General features: G+C 46.6%; 1 protein-coding gene across 1 annotated transcript in view; it reads right to left on the reverse strand.

Moving 5' to 3' along the window:
* cnbd1 (cyclic nucleotide binding domain containing 1) overlaps nucleotides 1-21712 on the reverse strand; it is a 275196-nt gene that overhangs the window by 73878 nt on the left and 179606 nt on the right. The window contains exons 7-8 of the mRNA XM_038810468.1: nucleotides 13180-13317; nucleotides 12922-13054 (exon numbers count right to left, since the gene is read on the reverse strand). Of these exons, the coding sequence (XP_038666396.1) occupies nucleotides 12922-13054; nucleotides 13180-13317 (271 nt within the window). The remainder of the gene's footprint in view (nucleotides 1-12921; nucleotides 13055-13179; nucleotides 13318-21712) is intronic.

Here is a 21712-nt window from a genome sequence, read left to right on the forward strand (position 1 = left end):
CTGGTATGTGAGTAGATACCCTTTGTAGATGAACCAAAGGCATATGACAGCAACAAAGTGAAGAATATCCCAAAAAGTATCAGTACCAGAACACGGCCTTGTTTGATCTAATTGTACATCTCAAATGTTCCGATGTTGCCCCATCATAGAAAGAGAAAATCACATTGAGTAGTTTCAGCGGGTGGCCAATTTTCTCCAGCAGCTTAAATGGACCAACTCTGCTCACATGGCTGAAGACATTGGTGAGATCAAGGAAGGCACAATATAAATGGTCTCCTTTATCCATGGAGTAATTAGAGTGAGAACGTTAAGTCAATTATGGACCTTTCAGTTCTGAAACTACAGTGGGATTTGCAGTTGGTTTGCAGCCAGGATCTGTATTCTGACAAGAGCAACACAGGCAAAGACTTTTTCTACAATTCTCAACAGGGCTGTAACTCGATAGTTGTTGCAATCACTGCAGCCATCCTTGTTCTTGTAAAAAACATCACACACATCTGGGACACCACCCAACCTCCAGCAGAGATAGAGAAGATTGTGTAGATGTTGCAGCAGTGCATGTTTGCACATGGCAAGTGAGTCAATAGCTTTGCTAAGCTCCTCCTCTGTGAGTTCAATATCCAAATCTGCCATGACAGGAAGGCTTTCTATTGAGTCGAGAGATTCTTCAGTGACAGTGTTCTACATGGAGTACAATTTAAGATACTATTCCATCCATCTCTCAACTGGTTATTGAAGTCAACGTTGACCTCCCCGGCCTTTGTGTTTAATGGAACCAACTTCTTTGCTGATAGAACTATTCCCTTTATGGTCCCTTCATACATTACCCAGTACTTCCTGTGACAAAAGACATCTGGATATTCCGGAGAAGTTGTAACTAGTCATGACTGCTAGACCCTTAGCAGTCTTTTGAAGTTTACTTTGAGCAGCTCTTAGTATTTTCAGCATCTTCTCGCTCAAAATTAATAACAGCAGCCTGCAGCACCTATTCTCTGTGTTAATCAAGTTAGACTTATAATTTGTAACCGCCGTCTCCTATGTTGTGTTAACACTCTGCAGTGAAACTGGAATGTGCTTTCCTGGGTAAAATTCATGGAGACCCTGGGCTGCCCAAACATCAGGGACCCCGTTGCGACCTTTCTGGTTGAGTCCAAAGGAATGGAAGTTACTACATTTGGCACTGACTTGGTTGCAGGAAACATAACACATTCAACATCAATCCATCTTTGGGTTCCAATCCAGGGCTTACTCTCCCAGATATCAACGCTCCCAATGTATCCACAAGCTTTTGGAGCTGTTCAACCAAATCTGGGAGATAGGTTCGTGTGTGCCAGGGTGTATCCACATTGCCAGTGAGCCTACACACAGCTTCTCTGGGATCCGAATCTCCTCCAAGTTCCTCTGAAGCTTTAGTCTGGGGCTGTGAGGGACCCAGTTTGAGTGTGTCACCACGAGCAGGCACAGCTGAAGACTTGCCGATGGAAGGGCTGTGCACTAACAGGGAGAGACTTGTACATTTTGCTCTCTTTTTTGCATTGCTGCTAGCCAACAATGTGGGCTAAAAATAGGAAGAAACCTGTAGTGCATAAAAGTGGAAAGCATGCTAACTTACTCCACCCACACTTTAAATGTATCACATCACCTATGGATACATTGCCAACTGCATACAATTAAACACGATTATATAGAATTTATAACTGTATCACTGAAAGTATGCATGCTATGCGATCCAATTTGCAGCTTTATTTTTATTTCCTTAATGAAACATTAACTAAAATAATTATGGTTACTTTTGAACCATCTATGGAAATTTATGATCTACTCAAGGTTTCCAAGCGATTGTTTTGGATGATTTGGATTAATGGGCGTAAATGCATCATTCCAATTTTGTTTGAACTATTTTGTTGCAGAATGTTTTGTTAACTTTGTCTTTATATCCATGATTGGCCCAAAGTCTGTGTATCTTGCTCTGCTTCTCAAATCTGTTACTATGAAAAAAAACCTATAAACTTTTCAACATTGGGCCTGATTTTAACAATGTTTAAGTGGGTGGGCTTTAAAGGAGCTAAAATCTTGCCAGGAAGGCCAGTTAGCTTACTTGATTAGAACATGTTCTTATAAAGCTAATGGGGTGGGTTCAGTTTCTGGATCCACTGAGGTAGTTCATGGGTCCTGTCCCTTCTATTTTATGTATTGCAATTTCATGGGAAGACTGATTCATAACCCTTGGACGATTTTGAATGCTACATTGATTAGAGAAAATTGTGCCCTGGTCTGGGACAATGTAAGTATCTTTCTTAACTCTGAATAATATGCTCTGAATTAAAAGAACGGCAATGAGACAAAAATAAGACAGAATTGCTTCATCTTCAAGATCAACATCAGCTTTCTCCTCTGCAACTATCCACTATCCTCTGGAATATCTATTGAATTCACACCTGTGTCCCCAGAGGATTACCCTGGGTCTCTGGATTACTAGTCCAGTGACAATACCATGACACCACTGCCTCCCTTTAATGGTTAATCACATTCACAATTCCTCAGATAATGAAGCAGTCCCTGTCCAAATGCAGCAAAACCCGGACAATATTCATGCTTCGGCTGATAAGTGATAAGTAACATTCGTCATAGAATCATAGAATTTAGAGTGCAGAATGAGGCCATTCAGTCCATCAAGTCTGCACCGGCTCTTGGAAAGAGCACCCCACCTAAGCCCACACCTCCACCCCATCACCATAACACAGTAACCCCACCTTTGTTGGACCATTTAGCATGGCCAATCCACCTAACCTTCACACCTATGGACTGTGGGAGGAAACTACACTGACAGAGGGAGAACGTGCAGACTCCGCACAGACAGTGTCCCAAGTGGAAATCGAACCTGGGACACTGGAGCTGTGAAACAACTGTGCTAACCACTCTGCTACTATGCCACCCCTTGCCACGCAGCTGTCAGGCAAAGACCATCTCCAACAACAGAGAGTCTAGCCATCACTCCTTAATATTCAATGGCATTACCATCGCCGAATCTCCATTATAAACGTTCTGGGGGTTACCTTTGACCAGAGACTGAACTGAACTTGTCACATAAATACTGTGACACACAAAAGCAGGTCAGAGGCTCGCAATTCTGTTGCAAGTAACTCATTTCCTGACTTCCCAAAGCCTGTCCACCATCAACAAGGAAGAAGTCAAGAATTTGATAGAAACTCGCCAGCTGTCTGGATAAATGCAGCTCCAACAACACTCAAGAAGCTCGATACCATCCAGGACAAAGCAGCCCACTTGACTGTCACCCCAACCACAAACATTCCCCCAACCACCATCAACACACAGTGTCAGCATTGTGTACCATCTACAAGGTGCACTGCAGAAACTCACTTAGCCTTCCAACCCACAATTATTGCCATTTAAAAGGACAAGGGCATCAGACACATGGGAACCTGACACCTGGAAGTTCCGCTCCAAGCCACCATAATCCTGACTTGGAAATACATCGCCGTTCCTTCATTGTCGCTAGGTCAAAATCATGGAACTCCCTCTTTAACAGAACTGTGGGTGTGCGTATACCATAGGGACTGCACTAGTTCAAGAAGGCAGTTCACCACCGCCTTTCCAAGAGGAATTTGGGAAGGACAATAAATGCTGGCCTAGCTAGCAATGCCCACATACCATGAATGGATTTTTAAAAAAATTCCTTTATCCATATCATCAATACATGTGGTGGAAATTTGAGGCCTCAATACAAATCCTTGAAGAACACCATTTATCACATTCCACTACCTACAAAATAAATACCTTCATTTCTCTGTCTCCTCTCTCCCAACCAAATTCTTATCTAAATACCTCCAATAATTTTGGTACTCCTTTCACTTCATTGGAATTACCCTAATTTATGCAGGGCATTTATTTTGATATGTATCTTTTTGATGGATTTTCTGTTGCACTGCCTGTTAACTGTATGGTGTATTCAACTGGCCATTTGCCCAATTATTCATCAGGATTGCAATTGGGTCCTAAATACACCACTGAAAACTAAATTCCATATTAGAAATACCTGAGGATGAAACAGGCAGGTTTCTAGCCACTCAGCTGAAGACCCCTTTGAGGATGTCAGCTGCCGATGTGCCAGCATCAATAAGACCATAAGAACTAGCAGCAGGAGCAGGTAATTCAGCCCCTTGAGCCTGCTCCGTCATTCAATACAATCATGGCTGATCTAATCTCAGCCTCAACTCCACCTTCCTGCCTGCTCTCCAGGACCTTTCATTCGTCTACTTATTAAAAACTTAAGTGGCCCCTCCTTAAATTTGTTTTATGCTCCGGCGTACATTGCACTCTGGGGTCCGAAATATAGCATAGAAAACAGATTCACAATCCTTTGAGTGAAGTAATTCTCCTCATTTCTGTTTTAAATCTACCACCCCTTAGCTGAAAACTATGGGCCGGATTCTCCGATTTCCCAGCAGTGTGTTTCACGGCAGTGGGAGGTGGCTCGCTGTTTGTTGGCAATGGGAGTCTCTGCTCCCGCCACTGTCAATCTGGATTCCCTTTGAAACCACCCCACACCACCAAGAAACCCACGGGACCAGGGAATTCTGCCATCAGCAAACGGGCGGAGATTTCCAGCCATGATCTCTTGTTCTCAAATGTCCAACAAGGGGAAACATCAACCCTACATCTACCCTGTCAATCCCCTTTAGCATCTCTGGTACCTCAATTGGATCTCCTTTAATCTTCTAAAGTCCAGTGAATATCGTCCGAAACTGCTCAATCTCTCTTCATAAGACAAGCCCTTCGTCCCTGAATCAATCTTTTGAACCTTCTCTGAAACTTTAACTTTTTAAAAAATGTATTCACGGGATGTGGGCATCGCTGGTTAGGCCAGCATTTATTGCCCATCCCTAGTTGCCCTTCAGAAGGTGGTGATGAGTTGCCTTCTTGAACCGCTGCAGTCCTTGAGGTCTAGGTACACCCACTGTGCTGTTAGGAAGGGAGTTGCAGGGTGTTGCCCCAGCGACAGTGAAGGAACGGCGATATTTGTCCAAGGCAGGATTGTGAGTGACTTGGAGGGCAACCTTTTTGTGGTGGGGATCCCAGGTATTTGCTGCTCTTGTCCTTCTAGATGATAGTGATTGTGGGTTTGGAAGGTGCAGTCTAAGGAACCTTGATGAGTTATTGCAACGCATCTTGTAGACAGTACACATGGCTGCCACTGTTTGGAGGATTTGAATGTTTGTTGAAGGGCGAGCAATCGGGTGGGCTGCATCGTCCTGGATGGTAGTCGAGCTTCTTCAGTGTTGTTGGAGCTGCACTCATCCAGGCAAGTGAAGAGTATTCCACTACACTCCTGACTTGTATTCACGGGATGTGGGCATCGCTGGTTAGGCCAGCATTTATTGCCCATCCCTAGTTGCCCTTCAGAAGGTGGTGGTGAGTTGCCTTCTTGAACCGCTGCAGTCCTTGAGGTAGACTTCCAGTATCCTCTGCACTTTTTGCTGTTCCACTCATCTTAGTGTTGTCTGCAAACTTGGACACATTGCACTTGGTCCCCAACTCTAAATTATCTATGTAAATTGTGAACAATTGTGGGCACAACACTGATTCCTGAGGGACACCACTAGCTACTGATTGCCTACCAGAGAAACACCCATTAATCCCCACTCTTTGCTTTCTATTAATTAACCAATCCTCTATCCATGCTACTACTTTACCCTTAATGCCATACATCTTTATCTGATGCAGCAACCTTTTGTGTGGTACCTTGTCAAAGGCTTTCTGGAAATCCAGATATACCACATCCAATGGCTCTCAATTATCTACCGCACTGGTAATGTCCTCAAAAAATTCCACTAAATTAGTTAGGCATGACCTGCCCTTTATGAACCCATGCTGCATCTGCCCATGGGACAATTTCCATCCAGATGCCTCGCTATTTCTTCCTTGATGATAGATTCCAGCATCTTCCCTACTACCGAAGTTAAGCTCACTGGCCTATAATTACCTGCTTTCTCCCTATCTCCTTTTTTAAACAGTAGTGTCACGTTTGCTAATTTCCAATCCGCCGGGACCACCCCAGAGTGAATTTTGGTAAATTATCACTCGTGCATTTGCAATTTCCCTAGCCACCTCTTTTAGCACTCTGTGATGCATTCCATCAGGGCCAGGAGACATATCTACCTTTAGCCCCATTAGCTTGCCCATCACTACCTCCTTAGTGATTACAGTCGTCTCAAGGTACTCACCTGTCATAGCCTCATCTCTATCAGTCACTGGCATGTTATTTGTGTCTTACACTGTGAAGACCGAGCCAAAAATTCTGTTCAGTTCCTCAGCTATTTCCTCATCTCCCATTATTAAATCTTCCTTCTCATCCTCTAAAGGACCAATATTTACCTTAGCCACTCTTTTTTGTTTTATATATTTGTAGAAACTTTAACTATCTGTTTTTATATTCTGAGCAAGTTTACTCTCATAATCCATCTTACTCTTCTTTATAGCTTTTTTAGTAGCTTTCTGTTGCTCCCTAAAGATTTCCCAGTCCCCTCGTCACCCACTAATCTTTGCCACTTTGTATGTTTTTTCCTTCAATTTGATACTCTCCCTTATTTCCTTCGATATCCACGGTCGATTTTCCCTCCTTCTACCTTCCTTCCTTTTTGTTGGTATAATCCTTTGCTGAGCGTTGTGAAAAATCGCTTGAAAGGCTCTCCACTGTTCCTTAACTGGTGCACCATAAAGTCTTTGCTCTCAGTCTACCTTAGCTAGTTCTTCTCTCATCCCATTGTAATCTCCTTTGTTCAAGTACAAAACACTAGTGTTTGATTTTACCTTCTCACCCTCCATCTGTATTTTAATTTCCACCATATTGTGATCGCTCATTCCGAGAGGATCATTAATCAATCCTGTCTCATTATACAGGACCAGATCGAAGACCGCTTGTTCCCTCGTAGGTTCCATTACATACTGTTCAGGAAACTATCGCGGATACATTCTATAAACTCCTCCTCAAGGCTGCTTTGACTGATCTGGTTAAACTAATCGACATGTAGATTAAAATCCCCCATGATAACTGCTGTACCATTTCTACATGCATCAGTTATTTCTTTGTTATTGCCTGCCCCACCATAATGTTACTATTTGGTGGCCTATAGACTACTCCTATCAGTGACTTTTTTGCCTTACTATTCCTGATTTCCACCCAAATGGATTCAACCTTATCCTCCATAGCACCAATGTCATCCCTTACTATTGCCCAGATGTCATCCTTAAATAACAGAGCTACACCACCTCCCTTACCATCCACTCTGTCCTTCCGAATAGTTTGATATCCTCGGATATTTAACTCCCAGTCGTGACCATCCTTTAACCATGTTTCAGTAATGGCCACTAAATCATAGTCATTCACGATGATTTGCGCCATCAACTAATTTGCCTTATTACGAATACTACGAGCATTCAGGTAAAGTACACTTATGTTGGCTTTTGTACCTCTGTTTTGAATCTTAACACCTTGATCAGTAACCTCGCCTAAGTTATATTTCCTCTTATCTTTTCTCCTAATTTTCCTTGTCATTGAACCCATATCTTCATGTAACAACCTGCCGCGTCGCTTACCATTTATGTTTTTACTTCCCGTTTTATTCCTTTTAGTATTACTGGGCCTATTCACTGAGCTCCCTTGAGTCACTGTACCTTGTACTGTTGCCCTTTTTGATTTTTGACTATGGGTTCTCTGCCTTACACTTTCCCCCTTACTGCCTTTTGTTTCTGTCCCTGTTTTACTACTTTCCGACTTCCTGCATTGGTTTCCATCCCCCTGCCACATTAGTTTAAACCCTCCCCAACAGCTCGAGCAAACACCTGACCAGGACCTAAGTTAGGTTGTTCCAAGTATTTTTCCCCACAACGGGTCGGAGAATAGCGGGAGAGCCTTCCCGACATTTTTCCCGACCTCCCGCTATTCTCCACCCCCACGGCCACCCTACGACACGAATCGCTGCTCACCGTTTTTTTACGGCGAGCAGCGATTCTCCCCTATCCGATGGGCCGATTTCCCAGGCCATTATGGCCGTTTTCACGAACACCAACACACCTGCTCTCACCGTTCGTGAAAACGGCCGCAAAGTGCCGTTCTGGGTAACCATGGCACCGATTGGCACGGCCGCACCACAGCCGTGCCAAGGGTGGCATGGGCCCGCGATCGGTGGGCACCGATTGCGGGCAGCGGGTCCGAACCCCGCGCACTCTTTGTTCCTCCGCCGCCCCGCTGGATCAGTCCGTGGGGCGGCTGAGGGGCATAACGGCCCGCGCATGCGCGGGTTTCATGCATTTGCGTGATGATGTCATCCGCGCATGCGCGGGTTGGAGCCGTCCAATCCGCGCATGCGCGGCTGACGTCATCATGCGCATCAGCCACCATTACCCTTGGCGCACGGGCTTAGCGAAGTTTGCTAAGCCTGCGATGGCGTGGTTCACGGGGCCCCGCTTCTAGCCCCGACCGGGGAGCAGAATCGGGTCCCGGGAGGGGGCGCGGAGGCTGCCGTGAAACACGGCCGGTTTCACGGCAGCCTTCACGACTCTCCGCATTTGCGGAGAATCGCGCCCTATGTTTTTCCCTTTTTCTTCAAATTCTCTTTTTCTCCCTTTGTTTGTTTCATTAGTCTTACTTATATGGCATAGGAACAATTCATATACATGTTAATAGTTGTGGATATCTCTCCTTCAGTGTTTGGAAGAAGGCCAATCAGCACTTACACAATGAAAACTGCGAACTGATGAACCTGCCATATAGACAAGAGAAGTTCAGTCCCAGCTGGAAACCTTATCCATCATTTACCCAGCAGACTTCCGGTTATTTTCCATTAGACAGTGAGATGTAAGAGCAGAAGTACACCATTTGGCTGCTCATAAGTATCACAAGAATTAGAAGTAGGGGTAGGCCACCAGGCCCTTCAAACCTGCCCCACCATCTAATACGATCATGGCTGATCTATGCTGGCCTCAACTCCATTTCTATACCATTACCAATAGCCCTCTATACATCGATCTGTCAAATATTTATCCACCTCTCCTTTAAATACTTTTAATGATCCAGCCTTCGCCATCCTCTGGAGCAGAGAATTCCAGAGGTTCACCACCCTCAGCAAGAAGAAAGTTCTACTCAACTCAGTTTTAAATGACCGGTCCTTTATCTTGTAGCTTTGTCCCCTTGTTCGAGACTCTCCAACTAGTGAAAACATAGAACATAGAACATAGAACGATACAGCGCAGTACAGGCCCTTCGGCCCACGATGTTGCACCGACATGGGAAGTCAAAAACTAAAGGCCATCTAACCTACACTATGCCAGTATCATCCATATGCTTATCCAATAAACTTTTAAATGCCCTCAATGTAGGCAAGTTCATTACTGTTGCAGGTAGGGCATTCCACGGCCTCACCACTCTTTGCGTAAAAAACCTACCTCTGACCTCTGTCCTATATCTATTACCCCTCAATTTAAGGCTATGTCCCCTCGTGCTAGCCACCTCCATCCGCAGGCGAAGGCTCTCACTGTCCACCCTATCTAACCCTCTGATCATTTTGTATGCCTCTATTAAGTCACCCCTTAACCTTCTTCTCTCTAACGAAAACAACCTCAAGTCCATCAGCCTTTCCTCATAAGATTTTCCCTCCATACCAGGCAACATCTCACCACCTACCCTGTCAATTCCCCTCAGGATCTTATGGGCGCGATACTCCGCAAATGCAGAGAGTCGTAAAGGCTGCCGTGAAACTGGCCGTGTTTCACGGCAGCCTCCGCGCCCCCTCCCGGGACCCGATTCTCCTCCCCGGTCGGGGCTAGGAGCACGGCCCCATGAACCACGGCATCGCAGGCTTAGCGACCGTCGCTAAGCCCCCGCGCCAAGCGTCACGGCAGCTGACGCGCATGATGACATCAGCCGCGCATGCGCGGATTGGACGGCTCCAACCCGCGCATGCGCAGATGACGTCATCGCGCATAAGTGCCAAACCCGCGCATGCGCGGGTCGTCATGCCCCTCAGCCGCCCCGCGGACTGATCCTATGGGGCGGCGGAGGAACAAAGAGTGCACGGGTTTCGGACCCGCTGCCCGCAATCGGTGCTCACCGATCGCGGGCCCATGCCACCCTTGGCACGGCCGTGGTGCGGCCGTGCCAATCAGTGCCATGGTTGCCGGGAACGGAACTTTGCGGCCGTTTTCACGAACGGTGAGAGCAGGTGAGTTTGTTTTAGTGAAAGCGGCTGTAAAGGCCTGGGAACTCGGCCCATTGGCCAGGGGAGAATCGCTGTTCGCCGTAGAAAATCGGCGAGCAGCGATTCGTGTCGTGGGGCAGCCGTGGGGGGGGGGAGAGAATAGCGGGAGGTCGGGAAAAATGTCGGGAAGGCCCTCCCCTTATTCCCCGACCCATCGTGGGGGGCGGAGAATCTTGCCCATATGTTTGAAAAGGTCACCCCTCACTCTTCCAAATTCCAAGGAATACAGTCCCAGATTACTTAATCTCTCTTTATAGGACAACCCACTCATCCCAGGAATTAGCCTGGTGAATCTCCTTTGGACTGCCTCCAATGTTCGGAGACCAAAACTGTCTGCAGTATTCCAGATACGGCCTCACCAAAACCCTGTACAACTATAACAAAATCTCCCAATTGTTAAACCCCAACCCCTTTGCAATTCAGGCCAAAATGTCGCTTGTCTTCTTAGCTACTTGTTGCACCTGCCTGCTAGCTTTTTGTGATTCATACATCAGAACACCTCGATCCCTCTGAACTTCACTCACCTGAAGTCTCTCTCCATTTAGATAATAATCTGCCTTTTGATTCCTCCTGCCAAAGTGCATGACCTCACATTTCCCCACATTAAATCCCATTTTGCCAGGTTTTCACCCGGTCATCCAATCTATCTATATCCCGTTGCAGAATCACAGTATCCTCATCATAACATGCTCTTCCACCTATTTTCACATCATCGGCAAATTTGGAAACCTTGCTTTTTGTTTCTTCCTTCAGGTCATTAACGTTAATAGTGAACAATTGCCGGCCATGTGCTGATCCCTGTGGTACTCCACTAGTTACATTTTTCCACTCTGAAAAAGACCCATTTATTCCAACTCTCTGTTTTCTGTGTGACAGCCAGATTTAAATCTATGCTAAACACTTCCTCCAATTCCATGGGCTTTTACTTTATGCCTCTTATGTGGCACCTCGTCAAATGTCTTTTGGAAATCTAAATACACAACATCTACAGGTTCCCCTCCATCTACTCTCCCTATTACGCCCTCAAAGAATTCGAGCAAGTTTGTCAAACCTGATTTACCTTTCATAAAACCATGTTGACTAGGTTTGATTAAATTCAGCTTCCTTAAATGATTTGCAATTTCCTCTTAGATTACTGATTCCAGCACCTTGCCAATAATAGATGTTAAACATCTGTCCTATAGTTTCCTGCCTTCTGCCTTTCTCCCTTTTTGAACATTGGCTGTTTTCCAATCTTCTGATGCCCTCCCTGAATTTAGCGAATTATGAAAATTTTTTACCAATGGGTCCACTATCTCTGCAGCCACTTTCATTAAAGCCCTAGCATGCAGTTCATCGGGTCCTGGTGACTAATCCACCTTTAGCCCCTTGGGTTTCTCTAATACTCTATCCCTTGTGATTGCCATTTTTGTAAGTTCTACCATGTTACTTGTTACTTGAAATCAGCCCATCTGATATCTTGGGGATATTTGCAATGTCTTCCATGGTGAAGACGGATGCAAAAACTTTATTCAGCAAATCCGTAATTTCTTTGTTTGCTGTTATTAATGCACCAGCCTCATTCAGTAGAGGTCCCACATTTACCTTAGCCATCTGCTTCTGCTTTATATATCCATAGCAACTCTTACTGTTTGTATTTATACTTCAAGTAAATTGTCTCTCAAAATTCAATTTCTCCCTTCTTGTAAGCTTTTTAGTCTTTTGCTGCTGGGTCCTAAAAACCTCCCAGTCGACTGGTCTACCACTGTCCCTCTGCCATTCAATGAGATCATAGAATCATAGAATTTACAGAGCAGAAGGAGGCCATTCGGCCCATCATGTCTGCACCGGCTCTTCCAAAGAGCACCCTACTCAAGTCCACATATCCACCTCATCCCCGTAACCCAGTAACCCCCACTTAACCTTTTTTGGACACTAAGGGAAATTTAGCATGGCCAATCCACCTACGCTGCATGTCTTTGGACTGTGGGAAGAAACCGGAGCACCCGGAGGAAACCCACACCTACACGGGGGGGAACGTGAAAACTCCACACAGGTAGTGACCCAGCCAAGAATTGAACCTGGGACCCTGGAGCTGTGAAGCAACCGTGCTAATCACTATGCTACCATGCTGCCGACCACTACACTACCGTCCTGAAAGGGCAGGGGAGGGAAAGATGTGAGCTTCTGGACAAAATGGCGCCCCGATCTGCACTTATATCAGATCATGAATGATCTAATATGATAATCCTCAACTACACTTTCCTGCCTTATCCATAAAGATAACTTTAGAGATAGGAGAACAGTAAATACACTATGTTGTACATACTTTATCTGGAAATACATTTTATAAAATTTACTGCCCTCCAAGGGGCTGGCCCAAAATATGCCCACAAATGCTGAAGTTAGCCTCTTTTGGAGAGTATTAAATTGTTTGCAAACAAATTGGATCTTGTTGCCTCAATGTTTGAATCACTGCCCAAAAGGATTATACTTATCCAGCTCTTATTACGAGAGATTGCTTTCAGTATTCTATTGGAACATGTTTTGTGCCAGGCAATTAAATTATACTATCCCTCCAAATAATAATCAATGATTGGGTTACTTGGTTAGCGTTTCTCTCAAGTATATCTGCAGTGAAACAGAATTCAATAAAGACACTAACCATGGTTTTCCGGAAAATTCTTCCACTTAATTAACTCAACCAGTTTATTGACAGACAATTTTGGCCATTGTTGATAAAACGGACAGGCTTGGATCAGCTCCTCCTTCACTGATTGATCACGTAACATTAGATCCTTGAATGCAAAAGAACAGCATTTTTGTGAATCTTTGTTAGCTGCTTTTATTAGGCAGGTAAAATGGTGATTAAAAAGGAATGCAGAATACAACAGTAATCAGTACATTTAAGCAAAGTACTCACCATTTTCACATGTTCATACTGCCCCCTGGAAATTTTGATGATTTCACATCTTTCTTCTGTGGTTACTGATAGAATGTTGTTATTTGATTTTTGGTGTGAATTTGTTGACAAGGTACCAAAGCCGTCTCCGCAAGTCAACTGGTAATAAAAAGTAAGAATGACCTTCTGAAGATTATTCATTTGTCCAGTCAAACCCGAATGGCAGCATTTAGCCTACACAATATAATTATTTCATTTTAATAGTGCAACAAATTCCAATGGTTTTAAATCTACAGATGAAGAACTGTGCTCCAGTTTCCTTCCACCGCTCAAAGTTGTGCAGGTTAGGTGGATTGGCCATGCTAAAATTGACCGTTAGTGTTCAAAAGATGTGCAGGTAAAGTGGGGTTAAGGGGTTATGGGCAAATGGCGGGAGAGTGGGCTCGATGTAGGATACTCTTTCAGAGTGTCAGTGCTGACTTGATGGGCTGAATGGCCTACTACTGCACTGTAGGGATTCTATGAATCTATTTCTATTTTCTGAGAACTACAGTTCCCAATTGACCTCAGAACCGCTGTGCATGCGCTGACTGGAAAATGGCCACATATGCACATTCAGTGTCTATCACCATCTTCAGGCAAGGAACTGGCCCTGCATACCCATGCAGAAGAAAAGGAAGCAAAGAAGTGAAATAGTGTGAAAAAGCGGGTCAGCTGAACTGAACCAAAACAGTTGCAGAGAGTGCATCCCACACCCAAAACAGCAAGAGATGGGCAGGGTGAAAGGGTGAAGGTGTCAAACCAAGAAGGAGGTCCCAAGGCAGAGGGTGGGACATAGAAAGATTCCAGAACAAAGTCTGAGGCAAGAAAATGGACAGGGGTCAGAAAGAGGTTGCAGAGACAGTCTCATGTAGGAGTTAAGGTTAGAGATCAGAAACAGATCTTGTTAAGTCAAGTTGAGAGAAAGGAACAGAGAAATAGGCACAGAGTTGAAGCATGATCTTCCATGATCAAACGCGAAGCAAAGTGGGCTTGGGAGAAGTCTGGATGATCCAAGGAGGCAGCCAAAATTTTATGACTCCTTACTGAAGATCTTTTGCAGCAGTGTTCTGTTTGACACAACTGAAGATTTGAAATTATGCTTTGAATGCTTGACTGTACTTGGAAATCTAAAGAAATTAGTCTTGGAAGCTGACATTGAAATCCTGGAGGTGGATGCTTGTTGAAACTGTCTGAGTGGGAGAACATTCCAAGGTGGGATCTTCAAATGTGGAGATTGGAAATTCACTTCGGAAAAACAAAGTTTCAGTGATACTGGTTGGCTCATAATGTGACAAACGTCTGGGTGGGTTTTGAGAAATCCATGGAATCTGCATGGGTCACATCTATCATTTACTTTGAAGTGTTGTCTGACCACACTTCGCCTGTTAATTCATATGTATGTCATACTTCCCCTGAATATCAGAGCATAAGCTAGGTATTGTAAATTGATTTATTTTGTGAATATGTTTCTATTGGTAATTATATTTCTGGGTTAAAAGGAATAGTGTGATTTGAATCCTATTCTTTTGTTTGTATTGAAATCTTTCCAACCTTTATATCTGGTGTAACATTTCTTTTCTTGTTGAATAAATATTTTATTCAATGGCTCTTCACCACCTCAGTTCGTCTCAGGAGCCATTATGACAGCTTCACATTTTTAAAAAGTAGTAAACGACGCCTGTGTGATTTCTCACTGGGGAGCCAGTTAATTCCTGGGTGGCAGTTGCTTTCAACTTCCATCGTACTAATGAGGTGGGAATGAATTCAAATGAGGGTTAATGATATGCCGTCATATTTGGGTGAGATCAGGAACTCGCCTTCGGTAGTGGGCCGGTTAGATAGCAAATTGATATGTGCCTGGCGTGAATCTCGGTTTTTGCCTTTCCTATCATTTAACTGCCATACCCAGATCCATGCCAGGTACAATGCATTGGTTAAATCATACCCAATTTAACAAATTCTTTATTTCATCACTGTTAACGAGTCATTACTGTGTGCAAGTTGGAAGTTGCTTATTCTGACATTACAACATAATTACATTTCAAAAATACTTAATTGGCTGGAAAGTTAATGTTGCAGATGCATTTATCCATGAAACTATTGGTAGGAACAACCACCTCACAGTCCTTGTGGAGGCCAAGTCCCCACTTCACATTGAGGATACTTTCCATCATGTTGAGTGTAATGTATAAAATTTAATTCATGGGATTTAGGCATTAGTAGCAAGGACAGCATTCATTACCCATCCCTAATTGCCCTTGAGCTGCTTTTTGAACCGCTGCAGTCCACGTGGTGTGGGTACACCCACAGTGCTGTTAGGGAAGAAGTGCCGGGACTTTGACCCAGCAACAGTGAAGGAATGGTGATATATTTCAAGTCAGAATGGTAAGAGGCTAAATACGTTTGAATAATAGGATAGATTCAGAACAGATCTAGAAGCTCAAACCTGGGCATCCATGAAATGCCGTGGACCATGAGCAGCAGCAGTATTGTATCCAACCAAAAACTGCAAACTCATAACCTAGAAGAACCCTCACTCTAATATTTGATCAAATGAGGGGATTAACCTTAGTTCAGTGCAAATACTCATTCTTCAAAGTATATGAGGGAGGAATTAAATATCATCACGAGAGATGTAGTATTAGACAAACTAATGGGGCTAAAGGCTGATAGGTCCCCTGGCCTAGATGGCTTGCATCCCAGGATCCTAAAATAAATAGCTGTAGAGATAGTGAACGCCTTAGTTGTAATTTTCCTTAGATTCTGGAGAAGTACTGGAGGCTTGGAAAACTGCCAATTTGGCACCACTGTTCAAGAAGGGAGGAAGACAAAAAGTGGGTAACAGTAAGCCACCTAGCCTAACATCTATTGTTGGTAAAATGTTGGAATCAATTGTGAAGGAAGTAATAGTAACAACATTTGGAAAATCATAATTTGATCAAGCAGAGTCAGCATGGATTCATGAAAGGGAAATCGTGTCTGCCTAATGTATTAGAGTGCTTCGACAAAATCTCAATCAGAATGGATAGAGGGGAACCAGTAGTTGTGTGATATTTAGGCTTCCAGAAGGCATTCAACAAGATACCTCACAAAAGATTAAGTTATAAGGTCAGAGCCCATGGTGTTGGAGGTACTATATTGACATGGATAGAGAATTGGTTAATGGGCAGGAAACAGCAAGTGGGATTATTTTTCAGATTGGTGACCTGTGACCAGTGGGGTCCCACAGGTATCAGTGCTTGGACCGCAAATGTTTACAATGAATGACTTGGAGGAAGGAAGTGAATGTACTGTAGCCAGATTTGCAGATGACACAAAAATAGGTTGAAAGGCAAGTTGCGAGAGAGATACAAACAATTTTCAAAGAGATATTGATAGGTTAAGTAAGTGAGCAGAAGGTTGGCAAATGAAGTATAATGTTGGAAATAGTGAAGTTGTTCATTTTGGAATGGAGAACAAAAGAACAGAGTATTATTTAAATGGAGAAAAACTGCAGAAAGCTGCAACACAAAGGGACTTGGAGATACCTGTGCACGAAACACAGAAAGCTAGCACACAGGTGCAGCAGGTAATCAAGGCTACTGGAATGTTGGCCCTTATTTCAAGGAGCTTGGAGTATAAGAGTAGGGAATTATGGCTGCAACTATACAAGTTACTGGGGAGACTACATCTGGAGTACTGTGAGCAGTTTTAGTCGCAATTTAATGGCACTTGGCCGCATGTGCGGCTTGGCATTGGCCACTTGGCAATGGCTCCCCCGCCTCCCCCCTGACGGCCATACAGCTAGCACCATACAGTGCCCCGGCCCACCCATTTCCAGCAGTGCCAGCCGCACCTGCCATCCCGACCCCCCCCCCCCCCCCCCCCCGAACGTCCATGCGCCTGGCACCACCCCCATTAGCACCAAACCGTGCCCCACCCATGTCCAGCAGTACCGCCACTCCATCTCCCTGTCCTACCATCACCCCCCATACTCCCCATCCACCCCTCAAACTCCCCATACCCCCCACCACACCCATCACCCACCCCCGCATCCCTCCCCCCGATCCCCTCCCTCTACAATGAACGAAGCGCGTGGCTCATGATGCCTCTTCTGTGCCCCCTCAGGAGAAGCTGGCCGAGGAAAGTACCCTGGAGAAGGCGGAGGTGGCTGAAGACAGATCGCTCACTGACATTGAGGTTGGCGTACTGTGCAGAAGTGAGGATCCAGCCGCCAACCAGATGACATGTGAGTTGTTAATTCCATACAGAATAACCCATCCCTCCCACTGACCACGTCCATTATTCCACAGGATTACCATCCGACGGTGCCTGCCATTCCGGGGGTGTCCCACTCCCATGCCTTCCATGAGAACATGAGAACACCTCGGTGGGGAGCTCCGAAGAGTCAACCATATTCGCAGCACAGCTGTCACCCCACCCTCCACCAGCGCAGAGACACACGCCTCGGTGGGCGACAGGAGTGGTCAGGTTTCTGGGAACATTCTGGACAGCACCGCACAGTTGCTGATGCACAACAGGTGGTGGCAACGACCCCCAGATGGGACAGCAGTCAGAGGTCTGCTGGATTCTAGGATCCAGCAGGGTCCCAGTCAGCTGCAGAGCCTCTGGACCAGGTTTAGAACACAGAACATAGAACATAGAACAGTACAGCACAGAACAGGCCCTTCGGCCCTCGATGTTGTGCCGAGCAATGATCACCCTACTCAAGCCCACGTATCCAACCTATACCAGTAACCCAACAACCCCTATTAACCTTATTTTTATTTTTTTTAGGACACTAAGGGCAATTTAGCCTGGCCAATCCACCTAACCCGCACATCTTTGGACTGTGGGAAGAAACCAGAGCACCCGGAGGAAACCCACGCACACACGGGGAGGACGTGCAGACTCCGCACAGACAGTGACCCAGCCGGGAATCGAACCTGGGACCCTGGCGCTGTGAAGCATTTATGCTAACCACCATGCTACCGTGCTGCCCTGAAGCTGATGCAGTCGATAGGGTGGGGGATGTCAGAGACACTCCAGCAGATCCACAGCCAAATGTAGGAGTCACAGAGGCTACGGGTACAGGAGATAGTGCCGGCAATGCATGCCACGAGATGCCAACACTGCTAGGGTGGCAACCGCAGTGGAGGGCCTGCTGCACGACATCAGAAGCCTGAGTGGAGGTGTCCAAGGCATGGCTCAGTCAGTGACAGCCATGGCTGAACATCTCAACAGTATGCCCAGCTCGCTGTCCCAGGTCGATGTTAATGAAGTGCTGCAGAGTATGTCCCAGTCGCAGGTGTGCAATGCCAGGTCACTCCAGAGCATGTCCCTGTCACTGAGGAGCGTCATCGAAGTCATCGACACCATGCTGCACACATTGGGGAGCTGCCAGGTCTAGTAGAACCAGATGACGCAAAAGGCAACCGTGGCTCAATCCAGCTGCCCCTCCATCCCGAGGTGATCCCACGGCACTAAGGGTGCCGACCAGGAGAGGGGCACTGCGTGCAAACCCAGAGCCACGCCATGGAGCGGGGATGGTGGCCACCAGCTCCCCCACATTCTACCTCCCTGACAATGGTGCACCTCAGAATCAGCACACGGAACAGGGTGGCACGGTGAAGCATGTGCCGCCGGCAAATGGGTCGGGATCTTTCGTACCAAGGGCCCCCAGAGGATGCCTGCGAATGATTCGAAGGCCATGGGACACGGTAAGCAGCAGGTTGCCTCCACCTTTGATGTGTATCCTGGGAACACACCTAGACTCAGCGGTAGACCCCGGAAGGCTAAGCAGGTCGAGGATCACTGAGAGGGCGCTGGAGGGTGTGAGGGGATGAGATGCTGGATGAAGCCACATACGATGTGAAGCGGCAAAGGTGAGGGCTTCCCTGGCCCTCCTGGCTTTCCGGACCCTCGCTGCTCCCACCTGTGCTCCATCCTCTGGCTGGTCTGCGACTCTCCCGGTTTGTCCTCAAGCCCCTCCTAGTCTGGCGCTTTGACGTCCTCCTGTTTGGAGGTGCCAAAACATTTCCTTATTGAGGCAGAACCTCCTGTGGCACACACTGCCCATCATCTACCAGCAACACCTGTACATCTTTGCCGGTGCCAGCGTTCCCCTGTGGGTCACTTTCTGACCTGATGGGCGGCCGGGTCCTTAGAGTGTGGGCAGGCTCTGCACAAGGCTGCCGCCTTGAGGCTCTCTTGACGCTGCTGCCACCGCATTCTCCGACATCTGGGTACCTGGCCAGCAGCACCACGAGGGCAACCTCTGCCAGGTCCACGATGTCATGCATCCCGTGCAATGTCTGTATGGAATTAGAGAGAGTGAGAGACGGACAACCAGCGGTGTCTTCCACCCCGGCACCCTCCAATCCCCCATTACTCCCTCCCTTCCCCCACAACCCCTGCCTACGACATGCCCCAACCCTTACACCCCCCGCCGCAGAGGGGGGCCCTGGTCACCGGACCCCAGACCCTGTACTTGGGCCGGACACTAGTCTCCTCCCCGGTGCACACACCCACTCTCTGGTCATGGATATGACCCCGGTGCTGGAGCCCAGCCTCTGGTTGCTCAGATGTTGGCTTCTGCGTCCATGGTGTTGCTTCCTGCAGTGTTCAGGCAAAGTGTCCAGGCATCATAGTCTTATTGAGAGGTGAGGCAATAACTCTCACATGCTACATGGTACCCACACCCAGGTATCCACTTGTGAGTTGTGAAGTGTTCACTTAACTACAATTGGCTACGATGACTCAGAATAGAGGCCTTCAGCCTCTTGCCAGAGACCATCATAATCAGTGTGAGTTATGAGTGGTTGGTGGGACAGATGGGCAGGGGCTGGTGTTGCCTCCGTACCAGGTGCTCATGATCCAGGGGGTAGCATGGCAGGCCCGCATGCGCTGACGCACCCATCCCCCACCCAGCCCAGGGGTGCGATGGCGGCCCACCGCACCCCCTTCCCCCGGGTTCATTGCCTGGGAGTGGAGATAGCTGCTCACCTCCCCCGATCCCCACAGGAGCCATTCCACCAGCTTCACGTTTTTAAAAAGGTGTAATAATCGGCGCCTGCGTGACCACTTGCTGGAGAGACGGATAGATCACTGGAGGACGTCAGATAGGGGGTTGCTCACATTAATTGTGTGGAGATTGTCTTTAAGTGGTGATTATTGGTTTCTCACCACATCATGGCAGGATCCTGATTTCCCCAAGAGGAGTGGACTGGTGAGGTGGCAAACCGATCGGCGCCCGGTGCGGTTCTCAATGTTGGCCTCTCCCGCATCAAACGACCGCGCGCTTTCATGCTCAAGCATGATGCAGCCATAAAATCATGGCCATTATTTCATTGGAGGCTATTCAGGGAAGGTAAGCTAGGATGATCCCCGATCTGGAGGGATTGGCTTACGAGCAAAGATGAAACAGGTTGAGACTCTACTCATTGGAATTTAGAAGAATGTGAAGTGATCTCATTGAAACATATAGGGGGCTGGATTCTCCACAGGGCCCAGCGCCTCTCCGGCGATTCTCCAGGACCCGAGAATCGGCGTGATTGCGGAGTCTCTATGCGGCTGGGGGCCCATTGCCAGAGTCCCCACCAGTGATCCTCCACTCCCGACCGGCCGAGTTTTGATGCACCACTGAGATCAACGCACCGCTCGTCGTCACCACCGCCAGTCAATGATGACAACAAAAATGACTTCGGAATGGACACCTGTACTCTTGACGACAGCATCCAGGCACATTTGCCGTAAGCATCTTTATCGGCTGCAACGCACAATCGGAGCACGGAACCGGCGGTGGCCACTACGCTACATGCCTCCCCGGCTGGCCTTACCACAGCCAGACCAATGTCCGCTCCCCAAGCGGACAAGGGAACCTATACTTCCATCTGAGGCAATGGACATTTCTCAAGAGTGAGGGGTTTACCACCCCTTCAGGGGCCAAACACTTTGTTGTATCCGAATCCCCTCCTACACCATGGAATATGAACTCCCCTGCTAATTGAGGGGGCGGAGCTTCCATCCTGACTGGGAGGAGCTTCACAGTATGTAAACCCCGGCTTGGTTGTAGATCAGGGAAAGTGTCCCTTTGGGGTCAGGAGTTGTAGAACTTGTGGTTATTGTGTCCAGTGTAAATTTACGTAGTCCTTGTCCAGTCTACCGTGCATTCCATTAAGTCTCTTCCTTCGGCTACTAAACTGATCCAATCACAAATGAAGTTTCTTCAGATTGTTAACAAGCATTTGCTTAAAAAAAGTACACTTCACAATTTGTATTGTGCACCTTGCAGCTCCATTGCAAGCAGGATTATATGGTGGAACTCTTGTGTGTTTTTTCTTTTCATTCTGATGAACTGTGCAATCGCTTCTGAACAAAACTGAGGTCAATTGTTCGACGAAATTTCCTCTGGGAATGGATAGACAGCAAATAAACCTTGTAGAATACCTAGAGTTTTGATAGTTTGATTCATCGGAAACCCTTCAAACCACTTCGATTGGCTGACCATCATAATACATAGCTGTGCAGCCTC

This window comes from Scyliorhinus canicula, chromosome 10 (genome assembly GCF_902713615.1).
Source record: "Scyliorhinus canicula chromosome 10, sScyCan1.1, whole genome shotgun sequence".
NCBI lineage: Eukaryota > Metazoa > Chordata > Chondrichthyes > Carcharhiniformes > Scyliorhinidae > Scyliorhinus > Scyliorhinus canicula.